This window comes from Numida meleagris, chromosome 6, assembly GCF_002078875.1.
Source record: "Numida meleagris isolate 19003 breed g44 Domestic line chromosome 6, NumMel1.0, whole genome shotgun sequence".
NCBI classification, from domain to species: domain Eukaryota; kingdom Metazoa; phylum Chordata; class Aves; order Galliformes; family Numididae; genus Numida; species Numida meleagris.
The window spans coordinates 33,816,266-33,835,670 of NC_034414.1; the positions used below are offsets into that span (position 1 = coordinate 33,816,266).

Genomic DNA, 19,405 nt, shown 5'->3' on the forward strand with positions numbered 1-19,405 from the left:
TGTCCCACTAAAGGTTCTGTCAAAAGGGACAGTAGTTCCTTACGTTAACTAAATTCCATTTATCATAATAAGAAATCACCTCGTTACTATCCTATAGAAGGTATGCCTGCCCATCAGCTTGGTTGTATAATCACATACAAATTAACACCAAGCTCTTAGGTCTGTATCCTATTCTATTTCAGACATCTCTTCAGTAAGCAAATACACTTTAGAGCTTTTCCCTCACATTTATCCCATTGAGGAGCTTGACAGCATCACCTCAGTATTGGGGCACATGGCAAACACAAAAAAAAAACTATCATCATGAGATTTCATGGTTTTGCCTGGAAGGGCAGCAAAGTACTGACACCTCCTAGTTCAAGAGGTCCTTTCCACACCAACATTCTAATTACTTAATGGGAGTACCTTCCTAGAAGCTCTTTCAGTTCCCTCCTACACTATATTCCTTTTGAATGCAAAACACAAAAGCACCTCAAGAATAACCTATGTAAAGGAACAGGGACAAGGCCTAACCAACACACACAAATGTAAATTCGGATAATTTCCTGTCAACGGTTTACGGGCGTTTGGCCGGGTTCCGTGACGAAGGGGACGGGGGATCCACGGGCCCACACCCCGGGAAAAGGGAAAAGGGGAAAAGGGTAAGGAGATGGCCCTAAGAGCAAAGAACAGCGGCAACAATCTGAGGAGAAACAAACTAATTTACTAAATAAAATATTGGAATGCAAACCAACACACTATAATACAATATAATTACAATTTAAGCTGATAAATCCAATACAGAGAGAGAGAGAATGTCCCAAAATAAAGGTAGGCCTTACTCTACTACCAACGATAAGATGGCTGGAGAGCGAGGTGCTGCCAAGACGAGAGACAGCAGAAAAAGGGACGAGGTCTCGTGATCTGCAAGTTTTTATACTGCAAGCTTTTATCTTTTCCCTCCGGCTGGAAAATGGTAAGAGAGGAGAAAAGTCCCCTGGGGACTGTAGTAGTCCTTCTCTTCTGAGAACTAGGTACATCCACTACATGATGTTATGATGTGGAATACCAATAACCGAAAATCACAAAACCATGACATTTCCATAACCCTTAACAGTGGCTGCCAGTGCACCAAGGCAAAACTGAATCAAGTTTCGCTTCCCACCCCCCACCCACAATCAGGAAGGTAAAGGCTTTACACAACACTTAAGTGTTAATAATCCCAGTAGCTGGTGAGTGGGACATTAGACAAGGCCTTGATGCTATACTCCATTCAGCAATAGGTAGAAGTCATTATTATCAACACTGCTTTGTTGACCAACCTAAAACATAGCACCATAAAAGTTGGTATGAAGAAAAGTAATTCCACCCTAGCTAAACCTTGTAAATCTTATAGTAGTAACTTCCTTCAGCAAATTTGCATCTGAAAGTCTTACTTTTCTCCCTTGAGTTTTGTCATGTATGATGGGTAATTCTTATCTAACTAGTGTGAAAAAGGCAGGTTTTTAACAACTGCTCACAATTCTCAAATGCTTAGAGATAAAGATCTAAGTCCTAGAAAAAAAAAGTGAAGGAAGTTCTGCCTATGGAAAAACAGGCCTTCTTTCCCCAATACAGACTTTTTACAGTAAGCTTTCTGACTGTCCCTCAACATTACCTATGCCATTATTTTAAGAAGTGTTGTAATTCCAAATTAAATAGAAAATTATAAAATATTATATTATGGGGAACATACACTAGTTAAAGATGCCACTAAAAATACAGAAACTTACAGCTATTTTTTGAGCTATTAACAATAGGTTTTTGTAAAGAAAAAGGTCTGCCATCATTATCTACAGGTCCACAAAAAGGAATCAGGGGAACAGAATTAACAGCTTTCAGTTGTAAAATTACTAATGCCAGTAATACAGAACATTAAACATGCCATTTGAGATATATGCCAATTTAAACTACCACATATGGCATATCTATCCAATTATCACAGTTTGTGTTTTCATATGCAGAGCTGTTCTGGTTTTTAAACAATGTGTCAAAATGCACTGTTTTATCTGAAAACAGAAAAACACCATATTTTACAATAACACCCAGTTAATATTGTATTTTTAATGTGCAGCATACTACAAGTTAAAAAGCATCACAAGTCTCTGTAATGTTTCAGTACTGCTTTTAGCTTTTTTTAATGAATAAAAAGGGAATTCTAATAAAAACAGTAAGTTTCTCAAAGTTGCATCTTCCATTTTTATTTTTCAAATCTTAAATTCAGTTATTGGCATACTAAGTCTTAACTGACAACAGAGAAATAAAACGATCAAGTTAGTCATTCTCCCAGTTTTGCATATGATTAAGAAAATATTGTGAAGTAGCACGTGTGCAAACATCAGTTGCAGTGAAGACAGACTTTGCTTGTGTTCATTCTTCATGTGCAATTTGACCTCACTAAAAAAATTGTTATTGCAGAAACATACAGTCTAATTGCAGTTCAGTACAAATCATGCCCTAAATATTTTATTTCAGACTCTCCAGCTGGTGCTTGGTGTCACTTCAGCTGTTCAGAGGGATTTATTTTTTTTTCCTATTTCTTCATGTAAATAAGCAAAGAACTCACACAATTACCATGAAACATTACATATTCCTATTTTTTTTTCCTTTGGCAAATCATAAGAAGTATCATGTATTTTTATAGTGTAATATCAGAACATGCATGGAAAAAAATTATAGTAGCCAAATAATTATGCATCAACAAGTCCAAGTTGCTTTGGTTTTTTTATTCAGAAGTATGAAGTAAGTAAATATGCAGCACAAAGTCATCAACTCTATTTTCACTGTGTCCTTTAGTTCTTATTTTGATAAATTAGTTTGTCTGAAATCAGACAATACCTATAAATACTCACATATATGGTGTCTCATTCTAAAAGCACAGATGAGATAATAAACAAGAAAATACAAGAATTTAAGAACCGCCCCCTGCTTTTTTTTTTATCTTTTGTTTTTAAAGGAACATTCCATTCTTGAATCTACAATTACTTTGGTAAAAGTACCAAAGGTTTCCATTTAACTTAAAATTAAACAAGCCCCCAAATTATTACAAAATTATTATATTAATTTATCATTAAAATCATAGAATGGCTTGGGCTGGAAGAGACCTCAAGGATCATTAACACCACCAACAAAATAAATGTACTTTATATGCACTTACAATTGCTGAAATAATTTGAAAGGCATTAGATTTTGGACAACAAACCTGAAACACTCTTACTTCATTTTCTATTAATAAATTATGGTCAGATTCTCAAGAGAATTAAGTCTTGTTTATATGATCAAGTTATCCAGATTAAGGCAAAAAAAGCCAAAGTATTTCAACTTTTTTCATTACTGAAAAGTCGAAACAAGCCTCTTAAAAAATGAGTCAAAGCATTTTAATTAATCAAAGGAAAAAGGAGGGTAACTGACCTTCAGGTTAATTATTTCAAGTCCAAATTCCAATATTTCCTGATAATTTATTTTCAGTTTACCGGTTCCTTTTAACACTTCATATAAGAATTTTAATAGAGTCCTTCCCACAAACTGTTTTGATATTTTTGTTAATTTTGTCAGCTCCGTTCTTCATGAATTTTCATTTCCTCCTTTCAAAGCTAACAATAAGATAAGTATGCCGGAAGAAAATAAATGTAATATTTCTAATACAAGAAATTACTTGCAAATGGAAACAGATCCTAGAAGATGTTTAGTTTGAAGAGAATTTGTAAGTCAATCTGGATTTGATCTAAAGCTTCTCTTCTAAAATAAGTCCACCATCAGCAAGAGTAGTACACATTAACATAAAGTCAGTATTTTCCTACACAATCACTGAAATTACTGAATAGATTTACAAACATATTGGAAAGCAAGCATTATATAAAAACATAACTATTCTTTTAAGATGAAAATATCCAACTACCCACATTAAGTGAAGCCAAAGAATAAGAGTATTACAAGAACGTTTTTAATGATAGTTGTTGCCATGTGCAGGCAACCCTCTGTATTCACCCTTGCATGCTGAGACCTAAACCCTGGTCCGGGCCAATCATTGCGTATAGGCACCAATATGGTGAACAGCAAAATGGCGTTTATTGTAACTTTACAGCATCTTATATAGCCTCGTTAACTTTATCTATGTCCACTAACAGAGCAGGGGAGGTCCTGCCATGTCACATCCCGAATGCCTTGCTTTTCACCTACTACAGATAGTATATTTTTATTATTTGTCCTGCTTCTGGCATTAAAAGGTTGCATTTATACAGTAAAAATTAAAAGGAATTTTTAAAACATGCAACTTTTCCTTTAGTTAATTGTCTCCTTGCAAGAAAAGGTATACAACTCTTATCCCAATAGAGCATAACCATGTATATTGTCAAGTTCATACTGATAACATATCATATGCTTGTTTTTCGTAATTGTTCTTGAAAATATACTAAGGTAGCCTATATATATGTAGCAAGACTCAATTTATTTTTGTATTCATCATTTACTTGACTTCACTGAAACTGAATGTAGGAAGAAAGATCTCTCTAAACAGATTCAAATAGCTCTATTCGGCTGAGAGAAGTTCAGCTGAAATCACTTACAAGGCTACAAAATGGTGAGACCATTTCTCCTCAGAGAAAAAAGGAGCAGTAAAGTTAACTTTCATAGACAAGCATCAGAAAAAAAAAATAATCCTTTGCGAAAAAAGGGGAAAGACTTAGAAATAAAGAAGTCTTCCACAAAACAATCTAAATTGCTTCGATTTTTTTTCTAAAGAACCGTTTATTTTATTATTGCTATTTTTAACATACACTACTATCATCTATCCCTATGTGAAAATACACCAAAATGGGGCAGTATAGACTGGAGACTCTGCCTTGTATAAATGCAGCACTTAACTGAATTTGATGTTTTTATAGAGAAACTGCCTTTGTGCCTCCGCTTACTTTCCTGGAAACCAGTGAAAATCCCAAGAAATTCTCAGTTTCCCCACTTACACTTGATAGTCCAAAAAGAAATTATATTTTTTGCTTAAAATAATATAATATCAGCAGTAGAAAGATGTGAGAATTTTATCTCATTCATCTGCATAAAAAGGTTGGACAACTTTAACAAATGCAAAACTTAGGAGGGATACTTGAACTTAGGAAACAGAGTGGAAAAAAATTCTTCAGATTTTGACTCCTTCCAAAATGTCTTCACCCTACCTAAAAATATCAGCTTTTACTTACCACACAATCTGAGTTCATTGAATTGAGAGTGGTGGATGAATTTTACTGGCATAATTTCCACACAGAACATCAAGTATAAAAGTAGAGGTTAATAAAGAAAAGTCACGTTAAACTGTTTAGGAAACAAACTAGAAATATTCCAGTGCTTAGGACATGCTAAATTACAACACTGAGATTCACAATTTTAAGGTTTGTAAAGGGAAAACTTTAAGTTCTAAAGAGTAACTTGTAGATTAAAAATTAAAATTAAATACTTGATGAGACTGCATCACTGATTGTCCCCTAAATGCAGCAGCATACACACAGCGTTTTTTGATTAAATATACACCTAAGGATCTTCAGTTTTTATGAAATCAGCTGTCCTGCAAGATTACTCAATTTGCCCCATGGAAGGGGCTTGGAGGTGGCATCCCACACCTTGAAGTTGATGACACCAGTACGTTATATCTATCCAGAAGAAACATCTACAAGATCCAATATGAAAACCATCTTTTGCTTATTAGCAAGAGAAAAAGAAATTTGGAATGCAATAAACCCATTTGAATGCAGCATTTAAATGCTGTGGGGAAAGCTGTTACACTCTGAAAGAATTAACACAATAGAATCTACCTGAAGTGAGTGAAAATTCAAAAATGATGCAACAGAGAGAAAAGTTTACTTAAATGTCCTAAACTATCTTCGCCTTTCCCTCTATGTACAGACTTACCTATGAGGATTCAGGAATATCTACTGACCTGGATTCACTTTACTTCATGTAGATGAGACCACATCACATGAAATACACCATCATTCTCTTGGTTTGCTAATAAACTGCTTTACAATTCAGTAATTAACAGCAGCATTTTTTCTCTATAAGTTAGCATTAGAATATTAAACACTTTCTAAACCTACTGATATAGCTCATACTACAAATACGAAATTTCCTTTCGTTCCTGAAATACTTCTGAGCACACAGGTGTGGACTTCATATCGGATAGTCATCTTCAGCTTCTCTCTCCCTCTCAAGTAAGCATACACTACATAATGAAAACCTCATCACACAAAAGCAGTGCTACTAGTATGTACTAAAAGACTCCCCTCCATTTCCACACTGTTGTTTTTTGTTTTTGTTTTTGTTTTTTAAGTTTTGTCGTCACTAAATCTTTGATGGAGAAAAAAATACACATTAAGACACTGTTGTGCTTACAACTACAGAGAGCATTACAATCAAATCACCAATCCTGATTTCCTATGCAACATTTCTCAGAAGAAACCCCTGCATTATCACAGGTGTCCATTTCACTAAATACATATATTTAGGAAAAGGTCTTTAAACTTTAATCATGGGTCAAATACCATAGCGCTTAATAAATTATTGTTATTATTTCTGAACGTTTGTATTGGAGAAACAAGGTACCCAAATCAGAGCTGGTCATTCCAGTAAAAGCACCAGCTACTTAAATAAAGACAAAATCACCGATATTCAGACAGCTAATATGAAGCTGCCAGAATCTACAAGCAGACACTTCTTTACAAAATAAAATCAATAAAAAAATTTTTGCACAAGATGAAATTCAACAAGTTCCCAGTCTAGTCAATACTGAAAGCACAGTAGCCGTTTGTGTACCACATTAGCAAGCTAATCCCTCAAAAGAAAGACAAAAACAACTGCAGATTTATTTTTCTAATGTTCAGCATATGCATGTTTTGGTGAAGGAAAAAAAATAAAAAGTTACTGATTTTATAATTCTATATAACTACATTCTGTGCCCTCAAAATTGGGTGCCCTCTGTCCATGTTTTATGCTACCAAAATGTAAAGGAAAAGACCAGCACTACTTCTGAACATCAAAACCAAAACATTTTTAAGTACCATCAAAATGAGCCACCGTAAAAAATTATACAGAAACAAGAAAATTATTAGTTACTGATCAAAAAGTACCACTTTACCCAAACAAAAAATTCAGATTACCTAGGTTTAAAATATACTGCTTAATTCAGACACTGGTCTTGCAACCACCATCTACCCTATGTGTCTTTGAGACTAAATGTTTATAAAACACTTGCATAAACTGAGCTTTTTGTATGTAAACAGTATGGGAAACATAAGCGAGGACAAATACAGCTTCCCATTTCATTGATTTTCTCATCAATAACATGCCAATAATAAAGCTGTAAGAGTAGTAATTATATGCAGATTTCTACATGTAAAAATATTGATTTTAACAAACTAAAATACTGATTTTAACAACTTGATTTAAAACCTGGTTACTTGAGGAACCGTTTGTTTCCTTCTTCCAAATACTAGTTATTCAAAAAAAGAATATGTGATGTACTCGTGTAAAACAAAGAGATGCGATCCATGCAAGATAACTGTTTTTTTCCTTGAGGCTTTCCTTTCAATTCTTAAGTTGTACATTTATCATAAAAAAACTCTCCTTTTTCTGATTATTTAGGATCAATTCATCATAAAACACTTTTTATTTTAATGCATTGTGCTGCCACTTATTAGAACAGCTAGTCATGTATACAGATCCATATAGAACTAGAACACAGCTTACTGAGTTAAGAGAGTATGTACTTTATTATTGTTAATAGAAGTGCAAATACTAGATGAGCACTTGGTCTTATTACCAACCTAAATTAAAACTTGTATTCCTGAAAAATAATCCTTGTGAAGTTAACACTTCCTTTTTTTATTGAGCATTTCACTATGCTAGAAGTTATATGCTTAAGGAAGAGTAATCTCAAGAAAAACTAGCAGATTTTACAGTATGCTACACCTCACAGTAAAAGATTCAGAAGTTAGGAAGTTACATAATTAAAAGGAGCTCTGGGAATAATTCAATTTTTACTTTAGATTGACAGAATTGCCAAGTGTCCATCTAATACTGTAAGTAGAAGACATACATTGAAATGTGCACACACACGCAGGACAGAAAACATACAGGTTCTATACCTAATACTTCTCATTGCAATAAATCATATGTATAAAATTCTAAGGAACACAGTAGCAGCATTTAGTTGCAGACCTTTGAAAATCTACAGGATGCCAGATAAGCCTCCTTTGTTCCACAGAAATTCTCTTCCCAGCAAGGTCAATAAACAGCTAAGAAGCCATCCATTTCCTTTTTTGCCATCCTCAGGAAAACTGTTGGTAAACTACCAGATTACAAATAAACATTCTGTAAGTCCAGCTTAATACTGCTGCCAAGACAGTATCCACTGGAGCACCCAAACTGCTGCCTCTACTATACACTACCCAATCTACATGCAGGAAGTACCACACTACAGATGGAGACAAAACATAAATCTCATTTAGATCAAGCTTCAACATTCTACGGCATGTGGCCCACATGGTCTTTCCTCCCCCTTCAACATCACTTTGTTTCACTGTCCAACTCTTTAGGAACACAACGGGATCTAGTTTAACTCCATGTGCATACTTGATGCTCAGTGAAGCCAAATGAAGGGTTGTGTGCCACTTCATACTCTGGTAGTGCATTATTTTATATAAATATTTCCAATAATTTCTTTTAAAGATACTTCATAATTGCATATCCAGTTAAATACTTGCGATTTATCACATACAGTTTGAAAAATTAAGAGCTTAGAACACATTAGGAAATTACTAATAAAAAATAAATTTAAAAATTTAATTGATAAATTAAAAAGATAAATTGCTGCTGCCTCTGATTACCTGGTTCTCTACAGTGAAATTTTTACCCCATACTGCCAGTGAAGAATCTTTAGAAAGAACTAAAGTCACTACTTCAAAATAAAATAAAATGCATGTACATACAAATCTTCTGAGAGCTTTGGAGGTGTGTTTTGGAGGTGCTCTTGATTCAAGCAAACAGGTGTCATTCTATGATGAGGAGAAAATAGTACAAATGTGTGAAGCTCCTTACATGGAAATTACAAGAGTTAAACGGCACTGAGCAAGGCACAAAAAGTGCTTTTAAAATAGAAACACATGAACACGCACAGAACCTCAGTATCTAATTTAATTAATGACTGAGAATGCAAAGGCTCCAACTGGTGAAGCAGCCATGAATTTCACTGTAGTTCTGTGTAAGTAATCTTACCTGAATGATTCTCAAAAAAATGTCAACACATCGATTGTATTTTTCATCTGATCCTGTCAATGCTGAGATGACAGGCCCTGCAGGATGCAGTAAGAGATCAATGATGAAAGCAGGTGTTTAGTCTTTTCACAATCAAAACCTACAAGTCAAGGCAAATATGAAATTTTGTCTGGGATTCATGCTTCTGTGTATCTAACATGCTAATTTTACATAATCACTTTTACCTACATAGATAGACAACTACCTCTCTTCTTCATTTGGAATTAACTAATGACCCCAAGGACATCCATATTACCACAGTAAAACCATAAACCTGGTCCCCAATTCACTACTCCTCAGCTTATTTACATCAGCTACTTTATACAACAACTCATGTTCTCTATGGCCTTTCATGAAGGAGGCTTAATTTTGCCCATCAATTACAGAGAATACATAAACCCTACCTAAATTTACAGCAATTCACATGTCGAGACAAGCAACGCACAAAAATACTGCTCATACCTAGCTCAAGTGAAGGCAGACAAATTCAAACTCAAAAGTTACAAAGGCATCCTAGCATTGTTCAGCTTGAAGCTGACTTCCACAGACATGTTTCTGAACAGTGCCTTAATCTGAAGTTTCAGTCACACCAGGTAAGTGCCTCCAAATGAATTTTAATGCTTGGCTACAATCAACAAGAACAGTGTTTAATAGTAAGTCGACACCAATCAGATGCAACCATAATCAATTATTTATTATGATAAAATGTAAACAAGTAAGCATGTAGGGATTAGATGAATTTAGATAGTTGACTTATTAATATGTATTTAAAATATTTAACATTTCTATTAAATATAAGGAAAATTCAAAACAAAAAAGCATCCCAATGATCATTTCTCTTTCAATTAAAATACAAGCAACATAGTTAATCCTTACAATGCTATGAATAATCCCAATTTGAGATGAAGATACCTCCTAAATCAAAAGAAGAAAGAGGTTGAAATAGAGTCTTACAAGTCTGGAGTATAACATTTAAAGACCGACAGTTAAAGCTCTGGTTTGATATTTTCCCTGGGGATGGAAAGACAGAATGGCTCTGAATACCAGGATGAATATAAGGAACCTGATAGTTTCATAAAGTCATGCCATACTGTCAAAATAATAGTATCTCCACAGTAAATTGACAGACTCACACATGGACAACATTAATTTATACTGACTGCCAAATACCAAATTCCAATTATACATTTCCACATTACTATAAATCCTCAAAAGAATCACAGGACTGAGCTGGCCAATACAAGCACCTAACATATCTTAATGCAGACTGTACTACAGCACACAAGAAATACATACCAGACACAAATACAAAAGGCTTGTACAAAGTAAAAGAGAAGTAAAATTAAATGCTTAGTGGAAAATCATCCTTATTAATTGTCCTCCTGTTCCATTTGCTTAAACAATATAGCTATTTTCATTAACAGACAATTGTATCTTTTGTCAGAGTCAACACAAATTTTTACTACGCCCATTATAATGGTGACATTTCAATACTATGTTTATCAGCTTCATTATTCCACAGATATTCGATACAGAAAAAACATATTACAGTTCTAATTCAAAACATATTAAGAATTTAATGCTGGTGTCAGACAATTAGAAAACCTAAAGTCCTACCTAGAAACATGTCACCAGTAATACTCCAAAAAGCAGTGTTTCCATTTGTAGTACATATTGTGCTTTACACCATGACACTGCAGCATCCAAGGGTCAGATTAATTAAGCCCAAGAGCAGCTGCAGTGCAACGTGAGAAGCACACTGCCAGAGCCTCAGCAGCCCAGCCCAATTACCTGGAGCATTCCAGTACTGCCACTGACAACTACCATACTCCTCACCAGGTCGTTAACTCCCACAGGTTGGCTGATAAATGGTTAAAAAAACAAACAAACAAAAAAAACAACTAACCTCTTTATTAGACTGCAAAGCTGACTGTACCAGCTGCAGGATGCAGTGATAAATCCCAGAGAGATGACTGTCAGTCAGATCTCTCCAGGTGTTGCTTAACTTTATGCTAGAGCTGTATCCAAAGATGGAAATGAGACAGCAATCAGGCACAAGGCCTTCTCCCAAATCCCTCTGTGCCCCATTTCTAATAGTAAGACTAACAAATTCTCTAAATTCAAGGTCCCATTTCCTAGCCAAAAAGCTACAAGTCACCCATGAAATAAATTACAGTCAACTACAGATAGTCAATTAATAAACATACAGTATCACAGTATTTATGATACTGACTGCTACAGGATAAAGCCACCAAGAAAAGAAAAGAAAAAGACACATAAGCTTTCGTATCTACTGAGAATCGCATAGTTTTCAACAAAATTTTTAAAAAGAGAGAAAAACAATCACAAGAGGAAAGATGAACATCACTAAATACGGCATTTCCTTGTGCTGACCCCAGCCATCCTCATTTTGTTCCAATAATGCAAAAAAAAAAAAAAAAGAGTACCAATAACTTTAAGGAAAGATATGGACCATTTTGAATCCATCAAGTTGTTTTACACACTTATGTAAGACAAAGGCGCAGCACTTCCTTGCAAACCACAAAGCCATTTATCATGTAAAAGTTTATTCACTCATTAACATAAACAAGTCCCTATATATAGAATCAGCACAAACCTTCTACTTCTAGTCAATTTTTTTCTAAATCTGCCACATGAGAAGCTGCTAAATTTACACTGGGCAAATTAGATATGAACAACCTCAAGATTATATGCAGTTACATATGCACTTTCAGCTTCCTTTTAAATGTAAAATGTACTAAGATCTGGAGTCTAACAAGCTAACTTTTTTAAAATTCTGTTCCAGTAACTAGGCAACTGACAACTGTCCAACTGAGAATTATCTCTCTGAACAGCTGGCAATCAACACTAGAGTGTTGTTTTTTTTTGGTTATGCTTTTTTATTCCCTTAGTAGAAAGATCAGTAATTACAGATCCTTTACAAAACTAAACAGCTCTGAAGAATCCACCTCTGAAACCTCTACTGTAGTCATCACCCCATTTCCATTATCCCAGTAGTTGCTCTTATCAGTAAATGTTTACAACAGAATCTGAAAATCTTAGATTTATAAAGTCTCTATTTAGAGCACGTCAACACTTCGAAAGAATGAGAAACATCAAGAATAAAAATGGAATGCATTTATTCATCTATGACAGCCCCCTTCAAGGAAGCATGACAACAGACAGCAAACCTAACTCCAATCTAGCATTTAACTGCTTTATTTCTTTTATTTTTAATACTCCTCCATAGCTTAAAAATAGTACTTCACTAATATTATCCCATGAGTTGATTTTTAAAACACTTATTCCTTTTCCAACTTTAGCTATCTTTTATAATTAGAAATTAATATGGCAATTCCTTAATGATATACAGGAAACAATGGTGAACCAAGCTTGACATATTACATCTTCCCCCTTCCTAACAGTTTAATGAAACTCAAAAGTGAATTTATTAATTATAAATTCCTATAGTTACTTGTACACTCAATGCATTTGAAAAGTTTTTAAGAGTCACAATGAGATAATTTTCAAAAGGGCACATGAACAAAGTACAGCTAGATGATCTCACATAATTCATGGATGTTTAAAAAAAGACATTCAAACACAAAACATCTCTAACAACTGACTTTGTGAAAACATCACGGAAGCATACTTCATGTATTCTAAATGAGGAAGAGGAAGGAAACTCCTCCTTTCATATTCTCCAAGTATTTAGATCACTACTGATCAGAAATCTGTTATAAAAACAACACAGCTACTCTATTGTTAAAAGCACTAAAACCTTATCTCCACATAATTATGTTTTTACTAAGCGCTGCTCTTAATATGATCTGATTTAAGTACACATATGACTTCAAATTCCAATAAATTAAAAAACACTGATCAAGCTCAAATTCACTCAAGCATCATGTTCAGATCAGGCAAGATCCTGCTGCAAGATAAACAACGTGATACAATGTAACAATTTTGTGCATGCGTGTGCTTGTGTGTGTGTGTGTGTGCTTGTGTGTGCCAGAGACTTGAAGGGGGCAGGGGCAAGTGCTGAGAGAAAGCAAGAGAGAAAACAAGTGCAAATCACCATTCACAATGGAAAAAATACATATGTCCACAGGAGTTCTCAGTCCAGTGCTTGCTATAATTTAGAATGGAGAAACAGAAAAAAAAATGAGTGCTTAATGCAATGAAAATAGTGATGCTGCTTTATATTGTTCAAAATACAACCATAAATCAAAATAGGTCAGCAGAAGGGCCACTTTCTTTATGAAGTTCACTTTATCAATATTAATGCAGAATGGCTTTGGTTTTGGACCAAAACTTAGTAGTCAACACATACACTATACTTCTCTACAAAAGTTACCAGCATTATTGTAAAGTAGGGCCTATTTTTGCCAGTCTAATTTTGTTTCTACTAATCTAGTGGGACAAGACTGAAAGAATCAAGGATAAGCACAAACTTAAACTACAGAAGACCAGACAATTAGAAAAATAGAAGAATAAAATGCGTACACAAAAAATAAGACTGTGGTCAAAATGGATTCATGTACTGCTTCCTATTTTGTGAACTAGGATGTTCAGTAAAAAGCTGTTTTTTTTCCTTCAGTGCCTTGTAATTAGAGCTGCCATATAATTCTTCAGTAATTATGTCACTTTCTTTATGTACAAAAATAATTCCAACAGAAATCAGTCTGCATACTGAACTCCTATATCACAGAAAAAAGAAAGAACACTATTAGATCATAGAAACTACTCATGACTTCCGTATTACAACCAACTTCCTCCTTTCCAAACAGCAACTCAATCAGACTGTGCTAAGACTTTCTGGAAAAAGGAAAAGTTTCTGTGAAACTTCAGTGAGTAACTATTTCATAATGAAATGTAAATTAAATACATTTTGAGTCACATGCATAATAGTACAGGCTAAGTAACCAGAATAATCACTTAAGAAACACTGTACAAAAAAAAAAAAAACACACCTGTATCTTTATATTAGCTATTTCACAAGGTTCCCTTTCCCGAATGCTATATGAGCCTGAGGGTCTGGAAGAAACCCAAAAGTCATCCACTTAGAGAATGCCAGGACCTCTGGAAATTCCACAGGCTTGTGGTCAAGCGCAAACAGAAAGACTATCAAGAGCTAGCCCCAATGGAGTCAATTTCTCAGATCCATTCCATGCCTTAGCAGCTATCAGTCATCAACTTCCTTAAAACACTCACTTTCTACACAGCGCGGCAGCAAATTCAAAGCAGAAAGTATGAAGTCAAACTGAAACTTCATTTGCACCTGTTACAGTTAAACAGTTCGAGCCTCTTTCCTAGTTGTCTATATAATTCTACTACAGATCTTGAGAGAATGTGTTTGTCACAAACATTTTTACTGGTGTCTAGCTCGCTACTTTTTGTTTTTCAAAGGTTCCTCTGCCACTCCTGATACATCTTTACAATTAGCGACACAAAAAAATATGTAATTCTGATTTAATCAGAAAACAGAAGAACTCTGCTGGAGTACTAAACAAAAGATCCAATCTTTGGAGCGTTCTTTCCAACCGAGTGTAAATAAACTGTAGTAAAATGAAAAGGCTTGTAATTTGGTATTTTAAATATACTTCATAAACACCAATTTTCTGTAACATCCTTGCATATCTCATACTACCTCATGTATAATGCAGAAAATCTATTTCATTTTCATCTATTGACAGCGAATTTAATTTACTATTGCGGCTCTTGACGCAGATTATGTTATTAATTCTGCAATCAGTCTCTTTTGAATGTTTTTGTTTCTTCCTACAATTTTCACAATTCTATATTGATTCTTTTTTTCCCCACTCTGCCATACCTTTTAAAGTAAAGGACCATATTTTTTAATTTTCTGAAAGGGGAAAGAAAAATTGAAAAAAAAGGAAAAAAAAAAAGGACAGCAAGCATCAGCTTACAAACTGTATCTTTCAACAGAAAAAACCTACATGCATTACTTTAACTTGTACCTACTTGGACTTGTAGGTATTACAAATCTCATTCATCAAGGAGATGTACAACAGGTGCATTAAAATGTCCATAACAAACATCATCGCAAAAAGACCACAATATCTCCATTAATAAGAAATTATCCACTTCCACTTCATACTGAATTTAGAAGACAGGGAAGATAAATGCTAATATGTTAGTGTTCTATTTACACCCATATCAATACCATACCCATACCTTTACTGTTTTATAGAATTCATCTTGCTAAACTAGACCAAATGAAAAGTAGCTCTTATTTTTCCACAGAAAAGTCAGTAACACCTAGCCAATTCTAAACCACCAGATGATCATCAAAATAGAATCAAAACACCAAAAATAGTATCACTTATTATTATTATTCTGCATCAATAACTCCTCCAGATCACATTCAATTACAGAATGCTAATTTGTTAATCTTAAAGAAAAAAATTATTATCCAATTGCAGAAACTAAAACGTTGTATACTGTTACATAAGATCTCTTCTTCAGAACTTTTAAAGAAGAAATATTAAATCAAGTATTTATTACTTATCATACCCCAATATTAAAAAACTTGTTTCTTGTGTACCGATACAATTAATGTAAAATACTTGCTCTTTAATCATTCAAAGTATTGCCCTTTTACAACAGAGTTTTCTTCCACCACCATGGTAAACATAATATAAAGAATATCTAAAAAGCAGCGCCTGTCCTCTTTACTTCACTCCAGGGCCAGTGAACAAAGCAACGAAGCATAAAGAAGGTACATAATGGATTTAAAGTAAATGGCCCGTTCTTTAAGAGGAGGCCTCTCAATTTTACTCATTCTAGCTTAATTGTCATTACAATGTCTGAAAACTTCAGATGACCAATTATTTTTACACCAGCTGTCAAGTTGGTTCCTTAAAGCTAGATTATTTTAAGTAAAAAACAAAGCAAACACTTTTTCAGCAACATTGAAAACATTTTTAGACATATATCAAGCAGTTAGATTACTAGATGATAATCTACCCACTTCATTCCATATATCAAGTAAGATGGAACATTATATTCACTGTTGCACTTTGTAGCATGCTTTTCAGATAAATAATGTTTTGCACTGCACTGGATGCTTATACGCCAACATATGAAACACAGTGACACATTCATACAACCCATGGGATTTAAACATAAAGAATCAGCTAATTTTCGCACCTACCTGGGTAAAAATCTTTGGATTTAGACAGCTTGATGGTGGCCCCAGTCTCTTTCTGCAACTGAACAATTGTCTGTCCTCCCTTCCCAATTATAGATCCAGCAGCATAACTAGGTATGAGGACCTTTAGAAAATACTGGCCATCCTCTGAAAAATTGAGATATGCACGGTTAATGTGACTTATAAGCTTTGATCTTTCCCACCCCCCAAACCCACAAATGATGTTACATCTTTTTAGCCTCATCCAGTAATGCATGCATTTACATCTAACCAGTTGCGTCATTCACAAGACATGTTTGGACTACGCCTCTGACATTTCAAAATACGTACATTTATTTTAAGCAAAATAAAGAATCCATATACATTACTTAATTCTGTAAAAGATTAAAATTTTATTTCAAAGGGGGAATTTTTTCAGCTTTTCTGCTAGTAACCACAGCACACAGAAATGACTGGACCCCTTTAAAAAATGAAGCTCTGCACAAAAACGTGCCTTGTCACAACTACAACCTTGCTTGAAAATACTGCAAAAGAAATGCCAAAACTAAAGAGGAATGGATTGCAAATTCTGATTTTTTTATTTGTTTGTCATTAGCAAACACATGAGAATAGCAATTAGCTATTGCATGCATTCTTCTTAAGTGAGAAAAACGACTACTCTGCTACCAAATAACCCACCCAAAACGTGGGGTTTTATTCCAAGCATCTCAGCCACTGCCAACAAAACAACTCAACATGGTGGGGATGGAATCACTTGCCTAAGTAATCCTGGTGTATTCCTTTAGCACTTCTTAAGCAACAATGATCTCTTTTAAGCTCATTAATTAAAGGACATTAAGAAGAATTTTTCCCAGTTAATCAAAAGCCTAAGTCACATATTGTAAATACACTTAAAAGGTAATGAGACAGACAATGTAAGTCCTCTACTCACTGCTAGCATTAAAGCATACAACCAGAACCGTAAAAAAATACATAAGTAATGAATGAAAAAAAGAAAGAAAAAAAAAAGATTCCCAATCTGATGCAGCAACTGATCAATTATCAGCGCCCTCACCCCAAGTCAGTGACACTGAAGCCTGACAGCCTTCTGTAACCAGCTCTAAAAAAGTGCAGGACAATAAGGGTTGGTTGATTCCCCAGACTCAGGCTCTCCCCAGTGAGTTAGAAGATGTCCCACTGACTTTAGCATCAAGATTTTTACCCTGGAATCTATTTTACAAAGTTACTGCTGGGTTTTTCCTCCCCCTTTAAGCAAGAGGAGAGATCCGAGTTCACCTCACTCTTCCCATTCAAACCCACAAGCGCCTTAAGTGCTTGCGTGTGACAATAGTGCCCATCCATATTCATCCAGCCGGCTGCACGATGCACTATATATAGCCAGCCTGCTGTCTTAATATCGGGCAAATAAATTCACCTCTGCCTCGGTGCATTGTTATGACGACTCCAGAGGAAACGAGCGGAGGAGATGCCGGTCCCGTTATAACTCATCTCCCCCGGGCAGGGCGGGCTGATATCTCCTGAGTCCCCACGGCAGAGCCGGCTGTCCCCGCGGCACCCAGCCCTCGCCCCCCGCCAGCCAAACAACACCGTGCACAGGCTGACAATAGCACCGAGGCCAAGGCAGAGGGAAACGCAGGGCAAGGCTGAAACGCAACTTGTGACCCGAAGGATGCGAAGGCAGGAAAGTGCGTTTATCTCCTTCCAGCCGGCTGCCATTGATCCGGAGCCAATTGTGTGTAGGGTGCGGGGGGAGCCCCGCACGCCTGCCTCCCCGCCGCCGGGTCGCGGCCGCGCAGCCCCTGCGTGGGCTTTAAATCAAAAGCCCGGCAGATGCTGAAAAGCGACGCCATTTTGATGAATGATAACGTTAGAGAAATGGGAATGCTTGGGGGGGCGAGGGGGAGGCAGGCAGGTAGGGAAGGAAGGGAGAGGTGGGTGGGTCGAGCGGGGGGAGGCGGCAAAGAAGATACCCACCGCCCGTGTTGGTCCTCTTCGTGCTGCCCGCTTCAGGAGGGGCTTCCAGCGGTCTTTTCCGGGAGTCCGGTGGGTCCAGGTCTATGGGAACCCCGGTGTGGGTCCCATTCTGCTGGATGGGAGCTGCCGCCATCATGTTTGCTGCTGCTCGGAGGAGAATTGTCTCTTCCCTTCGGTGCTGGGGGGGCAGGGAGGGAAGGGGGAGGAGGAGGAGGAAGGAAGAGGAAGGGAAAGGGGGAGGAGGAGGAGGAGGAGGAGGAGGAAGAGGGGAGGGGGCTCGTCCCGTTCCCTTGTCCTCTTCGAAAATGTAGATCTAGGCTCGGGGTTGCCGAGGATGCTGCGCGCCTTGTTTATCTGGCAGCCGGGGGGAGGGAAGAAGAGGGAAGGAGGGAGGGAAGCGGGCAGGACTGGGCTGGAGGAGCAGCTGCAGTGCAGTGTCAGGAGGAGATGAGGAGCGGGGAGACGGGAGCGAGGGGGCGAGAGAGGGGAGAGAAGCAGGAGAGGGGAGGAGGGGGGAGTGAAAAGAGTGAGACGGGAGGAGGAGAGGAGGAGAGAGAGTGGGAGAGGAGAGGAGGAGAGAGAGTGGGAGAGGAGGGGAGCGAGAACAAGTAAGACGGAGGAGAACGGGCGGGAGGGGGAGCGGCGGGAGGAGGAGGGAGCGGTGTAAATGGTGGGCGAGTGAGCGAGGGGGAGATGATTCACGCCGCCTCCGAGCCCGTCCGGCTCCTGCCTGCCCTAGTGCTGCGGCGCGGCCGCCCGGTGCTCTCGGGCCCTCATGTTCTCCTCGGCTGACGGGCTGCGCACGGGGCTGAGGCGGGGGGGCTCCGTGTCCGCCTAGCACCGCCGCCGGACGCCCTAGCAGCTAACGTGCTCGGCTGAGCAGGGTCCGGCCGCGAGCAGGGGCCAGCAGACCTCAGCCACACCGCAGAAACCCCCGAG

General features: G+C 37.0%; 1 protein-coding gene across 2 annotated transcripts in view; it reads right to left on the reverse strand.

Moving 5' to 3' along the window:
- Nucleotides 1-18,943, reverse strand: part of NOVA1 (NOVA alternative splicing regulator 1) — a 135,777-nt gene extending 116,834 nt beyond the window's left edge. For both annotated transcript variants that reach the window (XM_021401909.1, XM_021401908.1), the window contains exons 1-2: nt 18,467-18,943; nt 16,496-16,639 (exon numbers count right to left, since the gene is read on the reverse strand). In XM_021401909.1, coding sequence (XP_021257584.1) covers nt 16,496-16,639; nt 18,467-18,602 — 280 coding nt within the window. In that variant the 5' untranslated portion in view covers nt 18,603-18,943. The remainder of the gene's footprint in view (nt 1-16,495; nt 16,640-18,466) is intronic.